Genomic DNA, 22,757 nt, shown 5'->3' on the forward strand with positions numbered 1-22,757 from the left:
ACCGCCAGAAGGCCCTCGGCGCTGGACCTCAGCGTCCGGGCAGAACGATGGGGGTGGAGACGCTCCTTCAGGTATACTGGACCGAGGCCGTTTAGGGCTTTAAAGGTCAACACCAGCACTTTGAATTGTGCTCGGAAACGTACTGGGAGCCAATGTAGGTCTTTCAAGACCGGTGTTATATGGTCTCAGCGGCCGCTCCCAGTCCCCAGTCTGGCTGCCGCATTTATTTATAAGATAAAATACAACTAGGTTTCAAGCTGAACAAAATATTTCCCTATTGTTACAAAACAGAAAATTTCTTTTTACTTCCATCATTGACTGTAAAGATAATTGAGTCAAGATGCACTGCTGAGTGTAGAAAAGCCATATTCAAGATGAATACACACACACACACTTTTTTCAAAAGACACCTAAACTGTTCCTACATGTTCTTTATCATTTATTTATTTATTTGTTGGTTAGTTTTATTTTTAACTAACTCTTGCTCCATGGAGCAGAGAGACCTACACATGGCTCCTACATGGTCTGCTATCTAGGTACAGCTCCATATGGAGCCCACTTCACTTCAGCAGTTGAACTGTGTGCCTTTAGGCCATTTTTAAAGACTCTTTAGATTATTTTCTTGCAGTGGCTTCCATAAATAAATGCTGTCTTGGGTATGTTTGTCCCTGGCTTCATAAACTATGATTTACATCATGACCACCTACTTCTCTGTTGTCCCTCCTCTCTGCTTGTATGCCAGCTTTCACATTGAGATTCTTGCTTGCATTAAACCAATGTTCTCAGTTTTGTCCAAGGGGCTGCATCCAACTAAATCATTGTGCACGCAGAACAGCATCTGTAAAAGCAATGGAATGTGCTCTCCCTCAACCCCATGCACTCCCCAAATATGTTATGGGGGTTCCTGTAACCCGCTGGAACAGAGTTAATGGAAGTGCTGGGCTATGTGGAGGAAGGAGACAGAGGAAGTTCCCCTGCACTCACAGAAGTTGTTCCAAGCATTCAGATTTAGATGGATACAACTGCAGAACTTTGGTGTAATTTTAGTTAACAAATCAGGTCAGTAACCCAGAATTTGTCATGGTCTGCTTTCTGATTTACCGGCCTTTTTCTCATAACATCTAACTTGCCCTAGTTCAGCTCTGTGAGAATTATGGCTAAATTGGGATTTCAGCTTGCATCTCCTTAATCTTAAATCAAAGCTTTTTTCATTGCATGATACAAAATTCAAATAGGGTGCTCAGACAGACCCTAAAGGATCAGACCAAAACATGGCAACATAAAACCAAAAGGAGAGATGATAAAGGCTTGGGGGAGGGGGGGAGCAAAGAAAGCAAATTACTTTCTAATGATAAAATGTTAAAGTTAGAGTTCCACAGTGGGATGTAAGTGGGAATACCACAGAGAGGATGTTTTATAATTGTTCAAAAATAATAATTCAGCTTGGTAGTTAGAAATATTACTTGAATCAATGTAGAGAAATGAGGATAGGATATGAATGAAATAAAATCAACACTTTCCCCAGTACAGTATGGCTTCCAACATTACGCATATAAGTTTTTCAGGAGAGAAACACAGTGAGGCTCTCTGTGTGGAATTTGCAGAAGCACATTGCCTTCCCATCTACTCATTCTCAGGCCTAGGAAGAAGGGGAGGACTCTTGTACTGCCATCAGCTAAGTAAGGATAGAAGGGAGAATCATATCAAGATGACAATAGCCTCATTATCATGATAGATTTTTCTTAGCTATGGTTACCAAAGCTGGCAATGTTTAGATTCTCTCTGAGCTCAGTAGACTTACTTCCTACCAAATAAGATTCAGATTGGAGCCTTAGAAACCTATGGTCCCTAGCTGTTGGTTGAAAACAAGGCCTCGAAATGCATTATTTCAGTTACACAGAAAGTATTAGATAGGGTAGGAGACTTGAATTTGTTTCAGATAAATCTGCAGGCTTGATGCGAAATCAATTTGCTTAGCAAATTACACAAATATTGCAAAATGTTGGAAGATCTCTGCTCATAAGGCTATTAGTCATCATTGTAAGATCATATTACAATAGAGTTGCTAATCCACTAGTCATTTTCTTTTGCGCCCCAGCAGCCTGCTGTGAAATGTGGCTTTATAAACTGTCCAGCTGTTGTGACCAGATGAAACTTTTCAAACATGCTCCTAACCCTGAGGCAAATGTTTACTAATCAAGAGTTTGAAAAATTGTCGTCTATTTTTTTATAGCTATTGTAGATGTGGCAGAAAGCCCCTGCTTAATTTTACATTTGGTTTTTCATGCTCAGTTCCAAAAAATATGTTTCATGAGAGGTGGGGATTGTTGCATAGGGTGCTGATGTCCCAGGATCCCCATATTGGTGTTATGATGAGCACCAGAACAAAGGAAAGGAAAGGAGAAAAAGATACAAATGCATTTCTTTTGTTGCCCTTTCCCAGCATTGCATCCAGTGGCGTAGCGTGGGGGGTGCAGGGGGGGCCGGCCCCACCGGGGGCAACATCTGGGGGTTAGCGTTAGGGGGCGCAAATCCACGGGTTAGGGTGTGCAAATTACTTGCCTTGCCCCGGGTGCTGACAACCCACGCTACGCCACTGATTGCATCCAATTGTGTTGCAGCCGGCTGCATTTTTAACCTTTTGATTTATAGTGTTTCCTGACAGTAACGCTGTAGCATAATTCATTTAGTAAGCATTCAATCTGTGTATCTCTGGGGGGAAAGAGCATGCATTTCTTGCAGTGATGCTGGGATATAGTTCAATAACGCAAGTTGAGACGGGAGCTCAAGGTACCCTTTAGATTGACAAGATCTGAGGAGGGTCTGTCAACGATGAAATGGAATCAGAGACAGGAGGAAAAGGATTACACTAAGTTCTATATCTTTATTGAATTTTATTTTATCAGCTTTGGCATTATTTGAACCAGAATCAACTAAAGCCAATGGAAATTTTCTACCCTGACCTTCACATTTAGGAATCTATTACTTGAGGATAAAATGCAGCCAAGTCCAGGGCTTTTTTTTCCTCTAGAAAAAGAGGTGCCGGAACTTGTTGACCTTTTTTTAGGGGGGGGGCACCCAGCCAAACTTGTTGAGCTTTTTATGACACAAATTGCTGGGCTGCAACAGCAGAACTTGCCAAAGAACTTACCAAAAAGCCCTGGCCAAATCCATATTTGGTCTCCCACAAATCTGTGGTGAGAATTGTTTGGGCATTCTCAAGTGCCATTTTGTGATATAACATCTTGGTTGTGCCATGGGAAAATTATAGTCAATTTTGAGCTCATTGTACAGAGATTCTGAATGGTAGATTTGATTATTTGGCCTGCATACCTCTGTACAGGTAATATATATATATATGCACATTTAGACAAATGTGGCTGTAAATGCAGATTTTTATGGGTTACCTAGCATAAATATGAATAAGAATCTTTAACCAAACATCAGATACAGAATAAATAACAGTTTTAAAAGGTTTTAATGTTTAGTATTCCTCTACACCATAAAAAATAATGGGATGGATTCCCAGCATTTAAAACTATGAAGAACAGAGTATAACATCTAAAGTATAAATAATTGCTTGCATTCTGAATACTAGCCTTGTTTCTAGTGGCATTTGTAGTATTTTTCCTAGATCTGAGCCACAGGTGCAAGGAAATGACTTCACATGTGAAACATTAATCAGTTTGCTTTTTTCTCCTTCATTTTGACTGCATGCTCGGTATGTTTTTAATAGTAGTTTTTGTTTATTTTAGTTGAGTAGCAAGAAAGTCTGGAATTTTAGGGCAGGATTTTTTAAAAGTCCATTCTGGTTTCTGTGAGAGAATCCATTGACTAACACCTTTCGATGAAATTTGTGTAATGAATGGAGTGTTGGTAACTATAAATAAATAGAAATGAGTATGAGTTGTTGATTCCACTAGTGCAGTTAAGGCTGATGTTTAGTTTGGTGATGAAAAATGAATATCTTGGGGATAAAATACTTCACAGATTTTAATTTTCTCATTGTAACATCTGCTTCAACAAGTAACCAGCTGTAATACTGATTCATTTGTTGAGATCATAATTTTGCATCTTATCATTAGTTCAGTCTTATTAATATGCATGCTAAAATATCTAAGCTTTTCTATTGTGTGTGAAAGTGTTCTACAAGTTCCATTTTAACTGATCCTTATCTTCATGGAAAGTATTTTGCTAGCTACATAGAGTTTTCATAATTCGGTTAAAGTAGATATACAAGCATGAAAATGAATGTGTCTTCTTTGTTCCAAGAAAGCATAGCAAGTATTGTTCCAGTTCTATTCTTTTAGAACTTAGCAACTGCAGAGTTGATTGAAGCTTTTTCTGTGACTAAAACTTCATCAGGCAGACAGAAATATTTGCTCCATTGGATCATTGCTTTTGCATTTTAATATTTAGACAACTTGGGATTATTATTGTTTGGCTAGTTAGGATCAAATTTGTTTGTATTCAGTGTCTCCATCTGTCTGCCAACAGGAAGGCATATTGTACTGGTGCATTTTGATAATAAAGACTACCCGGATACATTTGACTCAGCTGGAACAAAAAGAAATGAGAACGTGTGCAACAACATTTTGTCCTTAGCAATTGTTTTATCTAGATGTGCCTTACAGAGATAAAATATTTTCATCATGGTATGCATCCCAATGATTAGCCCATCCTTTAAATGAATCAAATATGATTACTGTACAATTTAATAATATGCCAGTTCCAAACATTCCGTTCTGTGTTCCAAAGTTTAGGACACACTTTAATGTGACCCCCCCCCCAAAAAAAACAAGTCAAAATTTGGCTATGTATATGAAGGGCTCTGCAGATAGAAGACTTACCTCCAACTGCTCTAATAGCACCCCAAAGTTCACCCATTTACTTGCTTCCATAAAAGTGAAAAAGTCGGCATGTACCACATGTAAGAACATTGTGGTAGGGAAAACAAAAGTACCCCTCCGGAGTTCTGTAACCCGTTGGGTCCTTGCAAACACTCTCTTTACTGCTTCATCATTCTTCCTGCATCTCTATCACATGATCTCCTGCACTGTCCCAAAGAGCCCTTCCACACCCCCCCCAGCTAATTTGAAGGGGCAGGGGCTGCAGATGAAGAGGAAATATTCAAAAATCATGTTCCTTGCCTATTCCACTGATGAATGCCACCGAATCAAAGAGTCTTCCGTCATTGAGCAGCAGCACTGATCCAGCCCAATAACAATACAGTAAACAAATTACATATTTGACTGCACAATAAGAATAGGCAGATTGCATCCTTTTGTGGTGGTGATGGTGAAATTGTCTTTGTCTAGGTATAAAGATTTGTTTTGGATAGTGCAATTTTGAATATGCACACAAAATATAAATATATTAATACACAGTAGGTGGCTTTGTAATTGTTCTCTGTGTTTGTTAAAAGATGCTCCTCATGAGGCCAGAGGAACATCGCCTGGCTGTGAGTGCTGAAGACCGCTCCCTGCAAGGCCCTTTACACCTGGCCTAGGGGGTGGCCCCACCAGCCCTACTATGTTAAAGATGTATTCTGTACTTGACCTCCTTTCTAATGTTTTATTTTAAAATCTTTAAGATAATATTTTAGTTTTCTGTTATGTTGTGTTGACTGTATACTCTATGTTTGACTTTTTCAGATTGTTTTTTTAATGTTTTATTGATTTAATATGCTGCAAACCGTTTTGATATTTTTCTTAAAAACATAAAGCGGTATAGAATATATAATAAATAAATAAATTATTGACACTTAAGCCTTTGAAATGTAAATTATTTATACAAGTGGACTTGCAGCAAAATGTTGCACTGTGGTGTGTTTCCACTCCAGGTTGTAGCAATTTATCCTGTCCCTCTTCTAAGTCACTATATCCCTCCTCTCTGTCATCCCAAATTCTACATTTTCTTACCCTTCGGCAGTCAGTCAGCAATCGGAGGCTGCTGAGCACACCGAGTCCTCACTGGGCTGTTTTGGGATTTTGTCTTTTTTAAATATATATATCAAATCATGATGTTAAATAGGTATGCAAATTATGGTGTTTCCCCAAACCAACTTGGTGCTGTAGTGGCTGCAAAAGGATAGGTACCCACACCTCAAGTTTGGAAATAGAGGGAATGATCCACCCAGCACAAGTATGTTTGTTTATCAATTTCTTACTTATGTTCCTGCATTTCGTCTTCTTAATTTTCTAGTTGCCATTGCTAAGTGTTCTGATCTCTTGTGAAAGCTGTCTGTAAGCCTTGACATTATATTCACACGTCTATTTTAAATGTTATAAAGCGGAGTAAACAGTTCAAGTATTGTTAAGTGTGTGTTTTTAAATTCATGTTATTAAATTGTGGTCTTTTGTTACTCTTCCAGGACTTTCTTCATTTATTACTGAGCGACATCCCACAGCTAAAACGGTAGGTCGGAATCAGCCTGGGAAAGACCATAATGGGTATATATTCAAAATGGGTTTTGTCTCCAGAATCTCTGCAGATGAAAAGCTTGTATATAAATCTTCCATCAACTTATACACAACAAAATTTAATGTGTGGAATTCAGCGTCATGCTATTATAGATAGCATGCACAGACATACCAGCATATCAGCTTGCCAAATGGAACAATTACCCCTCCCCCTTGTGCTTTTTTGCCCCTGAGCCAATTTTGGGGAGTCGGCAGGGGAGGGAGAGGGAGAGGGGAGGCCCTGTTGGGCAAGTAGAAGCCCTGAAGGGGTTTGTTAGGTGAATTCTTCCTAATGTGTTTGTCATGCCTCCTATCTAATAAAATAAAGGTAAAGGTAAAGGTACCCCTGCTCGTACTGGCCAGTCGTGTCCGACTCTGGGGTTGCGCGCCCATCTCGCTTAAGAGGCCGGGGGCCAGCGCTGTCCGAAGACACTTCCGGGTCACGTGGCCAGTGTGACAAGCTGCATCTGGCGAGCCAGCGCAGCACATGGAAACGCCGTTTACCTTCCCGCTAGTAAGCGGTCCCTATTTATCTACTTGCACTTTGACATGCTTTCGAACTGCTAGGTTGGCAGGCGCTGGGACCGAGCAACAGGAGCGCACCCCGCCGCAGGGATTCGAACCGCCGACCTGACGATCGGCAAGTCCTAGGCGCTGAGGTTTTACCCACAGCGCCACCCGCGTCCCTACATCTAATAAAATAAACAAGGGCAATTAATTAATATACTGCCCTTCACCTGCAGATCTCATCTATAGCCCCCCCCAAGAGCTTACAGTGAACTGCACAAACATTGTGGGTGCAGTCCTATACAGGTTTACCTGGGAGGAAAACTTACTCCTGAGAAGACATGTATAGGATTTCACTATAAGCTTAATTAGTATCATTTGTTTAAAGGAAAAGAGAAATGTAGGCAAAGAGAAATGGAAAGCGTTTGATATTCTAAAACTGGAATTACCGTAGTTTGTAGGTCTTTGATTTTAAAACACTTTCACAGTTCTATGGAAACATCCAGCCTCCCTGACTTACATAAGCAGGATACCATAGTGACATCAGCTAATTCTTTTCATTAGGAAATCCTTTTCATATTCTTTATAACATAACCGATATTCAATGGTTTGGTTTTATCATAAAGCAGACTGCTGGATCACTAACAGTCGTGTGTGGTATAAAATTTTATTCTACTATTAATTTGTTTCTGCTAGGATGTTTGACTATATTGTGGAAGCTTTTGTTGTGAAGCCTTGGATTATAAAATAGACATTTTATGAATAACCAAAATTATTGAAATATGGATTTCTAACCCTCAATGTTTGGGGGGAAATTGAGATACCTGGTTAATTAAATTAGTATGTTTTGATTTTATTAATGTTCTTAGATCTTTGAATAAACTTGATTCTCCCATTTCTTATTTGTATCAATTTTAATGTGCCAGGAATATTTTAATTTTAAATAAGAAGGTTGTAATAGCTGTTTATTCAACTTAAGAAAGTATGGAGAAGCTTTTAGTTTTATGATAATTTACAGTATAGCTGTGAATATACTATGCTGCCAGCTTTATATATGGTAAAAAGTTACAGTGTGATGCCAAGAGCAACAGAACATGATGTTTATCTAAAACCACACTTTCACCTGCTCCCTGTAGTGGTAACCATATTTTCCCACTCATTGCTCAACACATTTCATTTGCTTGTATAATATGGGAGAAGAGTTATACTTTGTGCATCTGAAATGAAGTATGTGCATAATGACCAAATATTGTCGTTACTGGAATGTGTTCACATATTTAAAAATACTGGTCAGGATTCAAAAAGCCATGCAACTGGTTCTGTGAGCCAAAGGGAACTTTGGACTTGGGGTTCTTGTTTTGTTTGTTTGTTTTTGGTAACACCAAGCCATTATGCTTCATGGTAGGCTTCTTCTGAAATCAAGGGGTGTTTCAAAACCAGTTTGTGATAGATACTGCATTGGCTGCCGTTGTTCAAAGGAAAATGTCAAAAATTCCACTGGACTGGTGTGAAATTTTTGTATGAGCTTAAGCAGTTTTGGGGATCCTAGCCAGTATATTTATTCAGTCTTTTCCAATACTGAAGCTAGGAAATGTGTTTTTCTTGGAAGGGACAACACATTCCCAGTTTCCTTTCTTTTTTCAACATGCATCTGTGATCATTTTGAATCATATTCCTAAGATGACCATGAATTTTGGCAAACCTTGTCCTAAATTCAACAGTTTACCGTTATTGTGGTCCCCAGCAATCACATACTGTGTTGTAAGTGTAAGGGAAATATCTAGACCACTTAATGTTTATACAAGGAATGCTGTTGCATCATGCTGATCTACTTGCAATAATTATACAGGGCACACTAATTATTTCATGTGGCTTATTCTTTTGGCATAAAGTCATTCTTCTAATATTGGATATCTGAATCAATAAAGTGAAACCAAAGAGATTATATAGAGCCATACCCCAACTGCCGTTATTTCTGTATTGTTGGCTTGCACTGAATTGGCAGCATTCAGGTGCAATGAAACTACATATATATATCTTCATATACCTATATGCTTATATACATTTAGCAAGGGTTGCTGATCCTTGACAAGGGTGCTGATCCATGCACTGGCAACTGTGAACCAGTGGTCCCTATGCTCTGCAGCACCGTCCCAGCCCCGGAACACAGCACAATCTCAGCATTGGCTGCAACCAGCTGATAGAGAAAGGACATCTCTTTGGTATGTGGAGCTGCATTGGCTGGATCCCAGGTGCAGAGGGATGTTGGGTGGCATGTCTTCGACTGTACCAGGCCTGCCAATGTAGCCTGTCTGTGCTGGGCACCTTCAAGCTCTATGGATTCACTGGGTGCTATGCTGCTCATTTCGGTAGATCTTACCCCTTTAGTTGCTTATCTTCATTTTTAGGGGAGGAAAAAATGTTTGCAGTGGTACCTTGGTTTGCAACCTTTTGGGATTTTAACCGTTTTGGATTACAAACATGTCAAACCTGGAAGTGTGTGTTCCTTTTTTTTTTATTACAGCCCATTTTGGCGGGGATTACAACCAATTTGGGGGGGGGGGGAGGCCCCATTGGCGAAAGCGTGCCTTGGGTTACAACCTGTTTTGGTTTACAACTGAACCTCTGGAATGGATTATGGTTGTAAACCAAGGTACCACTGTATTTCTGTATAACTTGTGTAGCTTGTTAGTTTCACTTTTAATCTAACGTCTGCTCTTGGCAAAAATGGTAAGCAACTAGTAGTGTCAAGTTATTACTTTTAACTTTGAAATCTTACCTTTATGTTCTTATTGCTCAGAATAACTGTAAAATGGGCATCTCAAGGTATTAGTATTAAAGAAAGCCATTTCAAAATATGTTTCACATACAAATAGCATATAATTCCTGCATTAAAGCTGTCATGAGACTTAGGTGTTAAAAAATCTACACCTAAAGCAACTAATAATTAAAAGTAATTCAGTGCTCTGTGTAAATACGGAAGGAAAGTTTTCTGCCTTGTGAGAAATTTTCTAAAAGGTGGAATATAAAACAACAACAATTATTGTTTAATTAAATTTGTATACCGCCCTTCATCCAAAGATCCCATGGTGGTTCACAACAGAAAAACACAAAATGCAAATGCAAATAAAGTTTGATCTACATTCTATGTGCTTACATTCATCTTTAAATACAATAATTTCCATAGCAATCAGACATGTGTGGTTGTAATTTCCTGACATTTTTGTATTCTGAGGATGCCTAAGTGTTTTTTCTAGGATACTTTAAGGCACATGATCTGATGGGGAAAGGCTGGTGTTGAAAGAAAACTCTATAACTGAGGCGACCAGTGTTCTTAGTCAGTGGGTTGCCTCCCTGGTTCAGCTGAAGTTCATTCACCTCACTAGACATTATTGAGCCATTTCTGCCTTCGCATGAACATGCCTTGAAAGGAAACTTTTTGCACTGCCTATGAATTTCACTTTTGTATTTCCAGAATTTTATCACAACAGTGGATGGGTGTAGTTGCTCTTCTCTTCCTATTCTCTCTATTCAAAGCATTTGTTTTAGCTATTAATAAAGTATGACTCTTGATGATCTTGTCTGTTTTCTAAGTTATAAAACATAACATGCTATGCCAATATTGAAATATTTTCTGCTTGTAAACCAGCACTTGTCTATTTGGCTATATTTCTCTATCAGTCTTAGGATGGCTTCGTGTCATAACTTATTCAAAGCAATCTTGGCAATTATTGTTTTTTGTGGATTTTCAGAATCTTTAGACACCACAGGGCTGTTATTTTAATGCAGTCCTGGAAAACCTACAAAATGGTTTATGTTTGCATGTAGCTACAGCCTTTATCTAGGAATTATGGCTCCATTTTTTCAAGGCTTTGCACAGAAGTCAGTTCTTGGCTGCTTCCTTACATGCAAGTTGGGACACTCAATTTTTTGTCAAATCCTCTTACCTAATGCAGCCCTCTGTGCCACATCCCATTATTTTCTGAAGTATCACCCAACCCTTGGGCAGCAGTTTTCAGGGTGAGCAGTAGACTTTAGTGAGTAGGGGGGGGATTGGTGACAGTCCTTGACTAGTGTGAGCAAAAGTGCTCTCCTTTAAGTCAAAGCCACTATTGGATATAACCCTTTGTATTTGGCACACTGGTTGGATCCAGGGGGAGCTTCTTCCATTTGAGGAATGTGGTTTCTCTGTCTCAGTTGTACAAAACACACAAATTCATTATTCTTTGTTAACAGAGCCTTCTTCAGAGGCTTGCTTAAATTTGTCTACGAAGTACTATGTTCATGGATGGCACTGTATGAATCACAATCATAATTAACAATATTAAAGGGAAAGGCACACTTTAAAAAATGAAAATAAATTCATTCTTTGTTTAAAATCTTTCTCCTAAGTTGTGTCACTCTTGTTGCATCTGGTTAATGGACAATCTAAGTGTCTGGGAAAGTGCTGGGTTTATAAGCAAATGCTAAATTACAGCTCCTTTGACATTCCAGGAAATGCTTTTTACTTTTAGCTTGCCTTCTTATCTAAATATTTATGAGGAGACAAGGTATTCCATGGGCTGAAAAATCTTAAGAGAAGAGATACAGAACCAAGTTGCCCTGGATGTTGGCTGCCTTTTTAACTTGGTCCGTGTCATCTCCCTTGTGGATGTATCACTTTCCCTGAACTTCCCTTTCCTTGTGGGCCTCTGCAGTATTCCCATTTCTAGGTGTAAAAAGTCCTATGCTACCTTACAACGTAGCTTGGTGAAGCTAAAAGCAACACATGAAAACATGTTTTTATTCAGGTTCAATTGTCATAGTGTATACTTTGTGGCAAACATGGGTTCGTTGCTATATGACAGTGATGCCAAACTTGGTCCTCCAGCTGTTTTGGGACTACAACTCCCATCATCCCTAGCTAACAGGACCAGTGGTCAGGGATGATGGGAACTGTAATCCCAAAACAGCTGGAGGGCCAAATTTGACCATCACTGCTATATGATGTGTGAACAGTGGAAGGAACATTGGAAGCTAATTACAGTTTTTAAATTCTGTAAGTTAATCTCTTCATTGCTTCCCTTGCCTGCTTTTGCCCAGTCTGCAGGGGACATGTATCTAGGAAGTGCAGTTGAGGGACAGGAGTGCATGTAAGAAGCAGGGGAGAAGTTAAGCACCACTTACCCACCACTGCCATACCCTCCCCACCATTTTTTAGATGTTCAGCAGCAGAGAGCTAGGTTCCCTGGCCCTGGCCTTTTGTCAAACGCCTAATTCAACCCAAAGTCTTCTGTTTTTCCTGCTATTCAGCTCCTTACCCACGTATCTTAGAAGGCAATAGAAGGATGAAATTAACTAAAACAGGAGCTTCTGGTCTAGTCAGTTCCCATCCAGTGAACTTATCCTTTTAAGTACTAAAAACATATTATTGCAAAAAATATATTTTTGGGGGAGAGGTGTGCTACTCATTGTGGACAATATTCAGTACCCACGGTACAGCAAAATGAAAACATTTATTAATCATATTTCTCAGAACTTGTTTCTGCTTTTCTGTAGCACAGCTAGAAATATTATGAAAATCGGGGGGGGGGGGATTAATCGCACAATGGTGGATAAGACAAAATGTATATATGCATCATGGCCTGTGATAGCTTTACAATATCAGCAGCTATTTCTAATCTGTTATCTGAACCTATTTTTATTCCCACTGAGTGTAAATATGGAAGCCTTTGCCATTTTCAGGCTGTTATGCTTCAAAAGTGCATTCTGCGTTTGCTTGGAATAATTGATGTGATATAGGGGTGTTTTTGGCCAGCGCACAAGATTATTATTTTAGAGGCTAAAGCTATTGAGATTATATTAATTAGTCTCAGGCAGTTTTTTACTGCCCATTTCTGATTTTCACTTAAACAGATCCTCATTCCTTTCCACTCTTCTTGCAAGCTGAAGACAAAAAGCCACACAAAAAGAACTGCAGAACACCTGTCCATTCTTTCCAAATGTTTCATCAGTGCATTTGAGCTTCTTAAACATATGTTGTCAGCTTCCATAACCATTGAATCCATCACTCGTTTTTACATGTACAGTCCAATCTGCTTTTCATTTTCAGGTGTCATGATCTCAGGCATTAGTAATTAGAAAGGACAAAACCAGGCTCAAATCTGTTTGAGATATCACTGTTTAGATTGCAAACCTCGTTTCTAACAAAGTGTTGTTTAACGACATATTTTATGTATGTTCCATGAATAAGGTTAATTTTTAATTTTCTTGGAAGGTATGGCCTGTCAGTTGAAAACGTTTTCCAGAAGTGGCTTGACTGCACAGGAATCCCAAAGGTAAATGCAAAATATCTGTTCTGAATAGGATCCAGATTATGAATTTGTTGAGCATGTTTTTCAAATTACTGTTTGTATGGTAACAGGTATGGAATAAAATAAAAACCCAGGTTTAATGATATCCACTCTAGCTCTTTAGGCTGCACACATATGGGAATCCATTTTTATCAGTTGCAGATTTCATTTTCTGTCTTCCTCAAAGAGATCCCGCCAAGAGGAAAATCTCTTAAACCTTATTTTATTACTAAACATACTGTTCACTGGAAACTGTTCTATTGCAGTATTGTAGTGATGCTTCACATCTTGTTTTAAAAAGAGGAAGGTATCAGTTTTGTGGATTACTTTTGCCAAAGAGGGGGGAAATTAAATATTTGTTAAATTTTAAATTTATTGACTGTTTTGTCTGTAGTGAGGGTAGTTAAATGGTGTGCAACTTTTCTTAACATTGTACCAAGTACAGAAAGTTTTGTGTAAGTCTCCAAAATTCTTATTAGAAAATTGACTTAATTCTCATGCACTATGTGGTAGTAAGATATCATTTATATACAGGATACCCAACCACCTATCCTCTGCTAGATCAGGAATTGCTTATGCGAATGGATGTTGTGCTTATGGTGCCTGATTTTAACTTCCTTATCCAGCACCAGATGCTCTTTATGTGGTTCCCATTGCTGGACTGGGAATTCCGTACACACCCTTTAGCAGATTTCTGACATTGTCAGCTTTGACAGAACCGGTCAAAGAACTGAAACCGCTGAACAAGTGATTGACAATGTCTCATCTGACAGCATCAGCCAGCTGGTGGGTGGGTAGGTACATACAGATCAGTTTTGGAACTGATCTCTGAGCTCTTTCAAACAGGTCTTAAATACTAATTTCTTTATTGTGTCCTTTTGGGGCAGAGGATGCCGGAAGTCACAACCAACCCAGCCCTATAATCAGTTCATATAGTTGACTAAATCCTCTTTGGTTGGCCTTTGTTTTCTCCTGTCTCTGCTGGAAATGCTGGTGGTTTTTTGTTTTGAAAAAGACATGAGTATGTTTGCTCTTTTTTGTTTTTGTGATCATTAATAATAATAATGCTGGATGTTGGGCTGTAACTTTAAATAGGCTATTTAGTCTTCTGCTGTGTGTGTGTGTGTGTAATTTGAAACTTGCTTGTTTTATATACCACAGAATAAAGTATCTAGGCAGTGAACCTAACGCATCCATAAAACAGCAATGTCCTTAACATTTGGACAGCGAGCCACAATAATGTGTGTATTAAGCTATACATCAGAAAAGGCTCATGTAAACAGAAGGGCCTTAAAAAGGCATTCAAAACAAAGTACAGATGGTGCTTGCTTAATATTGTATTGTATTGTATTGTATTGTATTGTTTGATTGTTCCTCAGGTTTCTCACCTGCCCTTCAACATAAGGTCCCAGGGCAGGTTACAATAATAGGATACAAAACCACTGCAATGATAAAATATCTAAAACCATTCCAAATGGAACAAGAACGATTAATAGTCAAGGATTTCCACAATGGTTACTTTTATATTTCTAGCTACATACTTGCAGATCCTACATAATGCATAGATCCTGCTTTGTGTGCAATGGTCCCAGGTGCATTTTTCTGGTCCCAGCCTCACAAAGAGTCTCAAGGCTAGTGTTGCGTTGGCGGTGACGGCTGGTGTGACAAACCACGCCACACTGCTGGTTGAGGGGGCAAAGAAAGAGAGAAGACCATAACCGGAAGAGGAGGAAGGGTGCAGAGTTCAGAGGCCTCACTCTGAACTCACATGAGCTCTTTAATCCCTTCATCACCTAAGGAAGAGTCTCCCTTCAAAAATTGTTCAGTTTATTTTGTCTTCACTGTAAGCAAGCACCATCCAAACTCACAACCATCCAGTATATGGGACCATTTAATATTCTGCAAATACTAGGTGCTACAGCATTGCAAATCTAAGTAGCATCAATAACATGGATGGAAACCACTGAGAGCCCCATGTAAGAGCAGTTTGGGCAATCAATGTTTGTTTGTTTGTTTGTTTTAAAAAATAAACCCACCACCCAATATAAAAGAGCCTTTTCCTACAGGGGGTTGGACTCGATGGCCCTTGTGGTCTCTTCCAACTCTATGATTCTATAAACTATATTCTGGCCTCACGCTTGATGGTGCAAATCTTGAATAATATTTTGCTAAAAATAAAGCCTGCTGTCATGAATTAGGGAAGGTGCTGTTTTGTTAAACCTTTCCCACTTCATTTTGAAGGTTTCTTCTACAAATTTGGACATGTTGTAGTGGTCTCTCTCCCCCCCTCCCCAATACAGCAGCAAGTTTGTCTAGTGACGGGATCGCAGTAAGGTTTTCCTGTGCATCACATTATATGCATGTGCTGAAAAACAAGCAATTGTGTGAGACACAGAAGATTTCAGGAGGGCATTTTCCTGAAACCTGCTGGGCCTGGGTTAAATAAGGTCAACTACATTGTGTTGTTGAATTTGCTGTTTATCAGATCAGGATGTACTGCAACCTCACGAAGTGACTCACCACAAGAGTAGCTTTTCATCCTCCACTAGCCTAATAATGACTTAATGCCAGCAATTCTGGTCTGTGAGTGTAATTGACATGGAGTAGTTCAGAAACAGCTGATTTTAGAGCTGGAAAGAACCTATTAAGCAATGGTGCAGCCTTAAATTCCCCAACACTCCTGAAATCAACCATTCCAGTTTTTTGTTCTTGTTCTCCTGTTTGCTCTTAAACATTTCAAGAGCTGTGGTTTCTTTGCATTCTTTGAAACACACTAGAACAAGCCTTAATCATTGAACAAAGTTGTCCCCCCCCCCTCCATTCAACATACATTTTCTCTTCTGTCATCTGTTTACTAGTGCACCACCCAAAGTAATGGATGATGTTAAACTATGCACAAACAATTGCCATGCCCACTTTAAGCATCTCTCAGTTGTTCAAACAAGTCACAACCAACCCAGCCCTATAATCAGTTCATATAGTTGACTAAACCTCTTTGGTTGGCCTATGTTTTCTTCTGTCTCTGCTGGAAATGCTGGTGGTTTTTTGTTTTGAAAAAGACATGAGTATGTTTGCTCTTTTTTGTTTTTGTGATCATTAATAATAATAATAATAATAATAATAATAATAATAATGCCCCACACATCAGGCTGGGTTTCCCCAGTCACTCTGGGCTGCTTACAGCATATATCAACACATAATAAACCATCAAACATTAAAAACTTACTGATACAGGGCTGCCTATTAAACTATGTCTCTGCAAATGAGGAGAAACGTTTATTTTCCTCATTCATCCACACCAGCTCCTTTCTCTTGAATCACAATCCTTTCCCACTTTTTTGCAGAGTTCCACATTGCAACTTTTCAGTTTAGAAAAAAAGGTAAGGGGGACATGATAGAGGTTTATAAAATTATGCATGGTGTGCAGAAAGTGGATATAGATAGCACCCCCCAATAATACTAGAACACAACATTATCCAATGAAGCTTTACACTTGCTTACGTCAAATCACATTTTCCATTTTAATGATCATACACCTAGTTCAGAATGATCTTTTTGTAGTTCCTCATAATCCCCCTCTTTTTGTTACCCCCATGAAGAACTTGATGTCATCTGCAAATCTGGCCACCTCCTGGCTCAGCCATAGCTCCTGATCATTATACATATGTAACTTAATACTGAGACTTGGGGGAATACACAACTGAACACCCATCCATTCTAAAAACTCCATTCATTCATGTTCTCTGCTTTCTGTCCCCTGACCAATTACTGATCCTTAAGTGGATTTCTCCAATTCCATGACTGCTAGGTTTACTCAGGACTCTTTGGTGAGGGACTTCATTGACAGCTTTTTGAAATCCTGAGTACACAGCTAAGTACACTTGATTATTTGTATCTATAGGCTTATTGTCATTTTAACAGGTTAGTTAGACTAGGCATATCTTTACAAAATCTATGCTACCTCTTCAGCAAGACTTGTTCTTCTATGCCAGGGGTCAGCAACCTTTTTCAGCAGGGGGCCGGTCCACTGTCCCTCAGACCTTGTGGGGGGCCGAACTATATTTTGAAAAATAATAATGAACGAATTCCTATGCCCCACAAATAACCCAGAGATGTATTTTAAATAAAAGCACACTTTCTACTCATGTAAAAACACCAGGCAGGCCCCACATATAACCCAGAGATGCATTTTAAATAAAAGGACACATTCTACTCATGTAAAAACATGCTGATTCCCGGACCGTCCACGGGCTGGATTTAGAAGGTGATTGGGCCAGATCTGGTCCCCAGGCCTTAGTTTGCCTGTTGTTGTTGTTGTTGTTTAGTTGTTTAGTCATGTCCGACTCTTCATGACCCCATGGACCAGAGCACGCCAGGCACTCCTGTCTTCCACTGCCTCCCACAGTTTGGTCAAACTCATGCTGGTAGCTTCGAGAACACTATCCAACCATCTCATCCTCTGTCGTCCCCTTCTCCTTGTGTCCTCCATCTTTCCCAACATCAGGGTCTTTTCCAGGGAGTCTTCTCTTCTCATGAGGTGGCCAAAGTATTGGAGTCTCAGCTTCAGGATTTGTCCTTCCAGTGAGCACTCAGGGCTGATTTCCTTCAGAATGGATAGGTTTGATCTTCTTGCAGTCCATGGGACTCTCAAGTTTGCCTACCCATGTTCTATGCGCTTGGTAACCATATCTTTAAAACTGCATTCTACTATTTTTCCTGGAGCAGACATCACATGAACTGGTCTGTAATTTCTTGAATCTCCCAGGCTTCCTTTTTTTTTAACAGTATTACACTGGCCAGTTTCCAGTCCTTAAATATGGAAGCTAATCTTAGGGACAAGTTACATATTTTTGTTAGAAGATCACTGGTTTCACATTTGAGTTCTTTAAGAACTCTTGGGTGGGTGCCATTGGACCCAGTAACTTGTTTTTTTTAACTTGTCAATAGCCTCTGATTTGTCTTTTGAATTGTCTCTCTAAATTGCCCCTATTTAGCTTTATCTTCCCATGGAAGGGGAAGATTTTAACTATTTTTCCTTTCATTCTTTATATTATTTTTAATAACAAAGTAAAAACACCTTATATAGCAAAATAGTGCAATTGTAAATAAATAAATAAGTCCATAATTAAAACCTGCCAGTGGAAAAGAAACTGGCACTGAGAGAAATTAAAGAGGCTATTAGCCACTAATCCTTCAGTTTTGCCCAACAGGAAGCCATAAAATGAGCTGAACCTGCAAATGGGAAGCTTTAAATTAGAATTAGAAGGGACTTTTGCTACACGGACTTACTTGGGAATAGAATGATCTTTGCCATGATAAAATACATTCATTGTTGTATTATAGTGCTATATTAAGTACGCCAGCCCAATATACTTTACTGCCTGAGATAGAACAGCAAATGACACTCTCCCCTCCCCAAGTCAAGTTACCCAAGACTGGCCAAGTTATTTTGCTACCTGAGGCAGAAAATCCTACAAGCACATCTAATCAATTAAATAATCAACCATTTGTCACCCTTTCATGACATCCCAGCCCAGCTGTTTGGGGCTAACTGTTCGTTCTGCCTAATAGTAGCATCAGCTCTACACTCTTTATAGTTCACTTGCAACAAATTATGAATATTCACTAGTATATGAAGGCTCTAATCTAAAGCTGTATATGAAGGCTCTAATCTAAAGACTTCTGTCACCATTTTTTAATGAATGAAGCAGAGGTAAATGGCATTCTTCCAAATATCAGGCCCAAACATTTTCCTACTGATACTCACAATGATCTTTATGTTCTCTGTTAATGGGAATCTATAATCAGGTTGCAGTAACTGGTTACATATCTTTTTAGCAAATCTCTGGTTTTGTTTGGGCTGCCTCTTGGACATTTCAGCATGAGTAGGAAACTGAGTTAGCACTGAGGTATAATCAGCTATTATTGTCTAATTATGGTTATTAGAAATCTGTCCTCCAGACTTTAGGGAATGCATTTACCGAGTAAGGAAAATTCTTAAATTTTTAAAACGCCCACTTAATTCAAGGTATATTTTTTTGCTGGAACATATACAGTTCATTTTATATTTTTTACTTTAAAGGTTTCAACATAATATAAGTGATGTTGAAAAATATTTCTTGAATTGCTCATAACCTTGGCTGTTTCCTAGTCTGAGAGAATGCCTGATGAATGCATTTTGAGAATGTCAGTACAATCCTTTACATGTGTCTATTCAGAAATAAGTCTTATTGAGTTCAGTTGGGTTTACTGTCAGGTAAATAGGCATAGCGTGGGACGCGGGTGGCGCTGTGGTCTAAACCACAGAGCCTAGGACTTGCTGATCAGAAAGTTGGTGGTTCGAATCCCTGTGACGGGGAGAGCTCCCTTTGCTCAGTCCCTGCTCCTGCTAACCTAGCAGTTCAAAAGCACGTCAAAGTGCAAGTAGATAAATAGGTACCACTCCGGCAGGAAGGTAAACAGTGTTTTCGTGTGCTGCCCTGGTTTTGCCAGAAGCAGCTTAGTCATGCTGGCCACATGACCCAGAAAAACTGTCAGAGGACAAATGTCGGCTCCCTCGGCCAGTAAAGCGAGATGAGTGCCGCAACCCCAGAGTCGTTCGCGACTGGACTTAACTCTCAGGGGTCCTTTACCTTTAAATAGGCATAATACTGTAGCTCAAAAGCATATTTTCACAATATATAAGTTATATTTCAAAGTTGTTGGGGGTTTTCTTTGTTTAGTTAAAATTGTGAGATGTATTCAGCAGAGAAGTAAAAGCCATTCTGGATCACCACTCTTGCCCAGATTTAATGTTTGCTATTTCTTCTCATTCTTTCTCGTGCCTTTCAGAGACTTTGGTTTTGAGCATGATTTATCTGCACACAATGAGGACAGTTAAACTGAAGCAACCATTTAAAACCCTCATTATTTGTGTAGGTCAGGTACATTTCCCCAAAACGGGTAATACAGATTTTCTGCCTAGTAAGCATATTTTATAACCCATCATTTGGAGACTGTTTCCCTTTTTTCTGCTCTACTGAAGCTTGACAGTTAGTCTACCCAGTGCCTTAATTTTGAAACTTAAACTCACCTACACTTAATTTTTGCACCACTACACTGTGGATTTATACACTGAAGGTTACATCCACTGGTTCCATGGCCAGAAGGCAGCTTGTGCACACAATCTTTCTCTTCCCCCTCTACAGCTCCTGTAGCCGCAACACCTCTCCAGAGGGTTGGGAACCCTCCTGTCTGCTTTAAGAATTTTCTGATACCAGGCAGAGGAATCTTGCAGACAGCAGAATACTTCTTGTACAAGGTTCTTCTGCCCAATTTCAGGAGATCCTGCCTCCCCTGCTGCTCTGGGGGGCCCCCAATCTTCTGGAGAGCCTTTTGGGGGGCTCAAGAAAGAATGGCGAATCTAGTCCAGCATCCCGTTTTCACGGTGACCAACCAGATGCATATAGGCAACTGGTTTTTAGACTTCTTACTGCCTGCAACTATAGACGCAGAGCATAGCCTCCATGAATTAAGCTACATTCCAGAATCCCCCTCCTGGACGCCTTTTTAAAAACTGGTGTTACAATGGCTGATTTCCAGTCCTCAGGTATTTGAGTTCTTTGAGAACTCTTGGGTGGCTGCTATGTGGACTTTGGGGTTTGTCAGCTTTTGTTTTGTCTAATAGACTTGTCAATGAGATCACCACAATCTGCCTCAGACTGCCCTCCTGCAAAAGTTAGTTCAGGCACTGGGATCTGCCCTATATCGTCTGTTATGAAGTCAGGTTCAAATAATTCATCCAGCTTCTCTGCTGAATCTCTTATCCTCCTTTAGTACACCTTTGACTCCTTTGTCATCCAAGGGTCAAACTGCCTCCCTAGATGTTCTCCTGCTGTTAATATATTTAAGGAATGCCTTGTTGTTCTGAATGTTTTCAACAATGCGCTCCCCCCCCCCCCAATTTGTATCCTTTACTGTCTGCTTGCACTTTTTCTTTTTGCCTAAGTTTGTGCTCTCCCCCCCCCCCCTTTACTTGGTCAAGACTTCAGTTTTTTGAAGGAAGCCGTCTTGCCTCTAATAACTCATTCGGCTCTGCTTGTTAACCATGCTGGCATCTTCTTGTTCCTCACCTTTCTTGATCTACAGCATACACTCCAGTTGATCTTCTAATACCATGCATTTAAAGAACTTCCAACTTACAAGTGCTTTGAAGTGCTTTAACCCTCTTAGCTTCAACTTGCTTTTTACCAATATTCTCATTTGGGGGCTTAGTTCATGGTGGGTTCATTGTTGCTTTTGAAACCAAATGTGACCATACTGGATTTTTGGGGGGCAATTGATCATTAGCATGTGTATTTAATTTAAGAGCATTCTAGTCACTGCTCCCAATTAGCTCAAACTTCCATCGCACACCAGGTCCTGGAACACCACTCAAGATTAAGTCCAGGGTCACTGATCCTCTGGTCGGTTCCATGACGAACTGTTCTAGGGCACAGTCATTTAGGGTATCTAGAAATTTTACTTCTTTGTCATGACTGGAACACATACATAGCCGGTCTATGTGAGGGTAGTTGAAGACATCCAGTACTACAACATTTCCACTTTGGGATGTTTACTTGATTTCATTCTTCATTTTAAGGTCTCACTTCCTGTATATCCTTCCCTGTCCTTCCTCTGAAGCTCATATCCAGATATGCCCATGTTGCACCACGTTTCCCTGTTCTACCAGGTTTCTGTTATGCCCACTATATCAAGGCCATCGTCTAAGACCAAGTCCTCCAGTTTACCCTTCTAAGTTCTCTGGCACTTAGGTTATCACCTGTAGTGTGTGGGCCTCTCTGAATTGCTATTCAGTGTCCCTGCACTCAAAATGCCTAGCTCTACGGCTTCCCCATTTACATTTTCGTCAATGTTATCTTCATCACAAGAGAGACTGGAGCCTCCTCAGCTCCTGTCAGCTTCCCCCCTGCAATCAGAGGGAGGAGAAGAGGGAAAAGATCAGTTGTGCAAACTGCTTTCCATTTGTACAATCATTGGGTACAATCCAGAATTTAGATTTAGCACATTGAAGCAGAAAATCTAGTTATGAAAACTTACTGTTCCTCCCCCCATAAAACAATGAGGTCCAGGAATAAAGGTATAGTATACCTGAGGCAGCATTACTCACAAGAGCCTGAAATGGGAACATGTGTTCTCTTTTCTGAATAAGCCTATGAACTGGATCCCTAAGGTGTTTATGGTAGCTTTAATAAAGCTTGAATATTCTTTGTGGTTCGCCTTTTTCTGTTAATCACACTGCTAAGCACAAAAGCTGTGTTATGTGCAGAATGGTTGAGTTTATCCCTAGTAGAAAGGAAATATGTTTGGTATCTACAGAACAATAAGAGTTTGCTGCCTGGCTGGTCAATGCTGGATCAAGTTCACATTCCCAAGCTCCCTCTCTCCCACCTACATATGCAAGGGGTGGAAACACAGA

General features: G+C 39.7%; 1 protein-coding gene across 17 annotated transcripts in view; it reads left to right on the forward strand.

Annotated features, from left to right (window-relative positions):
* The window catches only part of AOPEP (aminopeptidase O (putative)), a 179,395-nt gene that overhangs the window by 67,930 nt on the left and 88,708 nt on the right, over positions 1-22,757 (forward strand). For 16 of the 17 annotated variants that reach the window (XM_083403418.1, XM_083403405.1, XM_083403408.1 and 13 more), the window contains 2 exons: positions 6,374-6,417; positions 13,225-13,285. In XM_083403418.1, the coding sequence (XP_083259544.1) occupies positions 6,374-6,417; positions 13,225-13,285 (105 nt within the window). Of the gene's footprint in view, positions 1-4,497; positions 4,776-6,373; positions 6,418-13,224; positions 13,286-22,757 lie in introns of those variants that run through there. The other variant, XM_083403410.1, reaches the window with a different exon arrangement.

The sequence above is a fragment of the Podarcis tiliguerta genome (genome assembly GCF_965153285.1).
Source record: "Podarcis tiliguerta genome assembly, chromosome: 11".
In the NCBI taxonomy this organism is placed as follows: domain Eukaryota; kingdom Metazoa; phylum Chordata; class Lepidosauria; order Squamata; family Lacertidae; genus Podarcis; species Podarcis tiliguerta.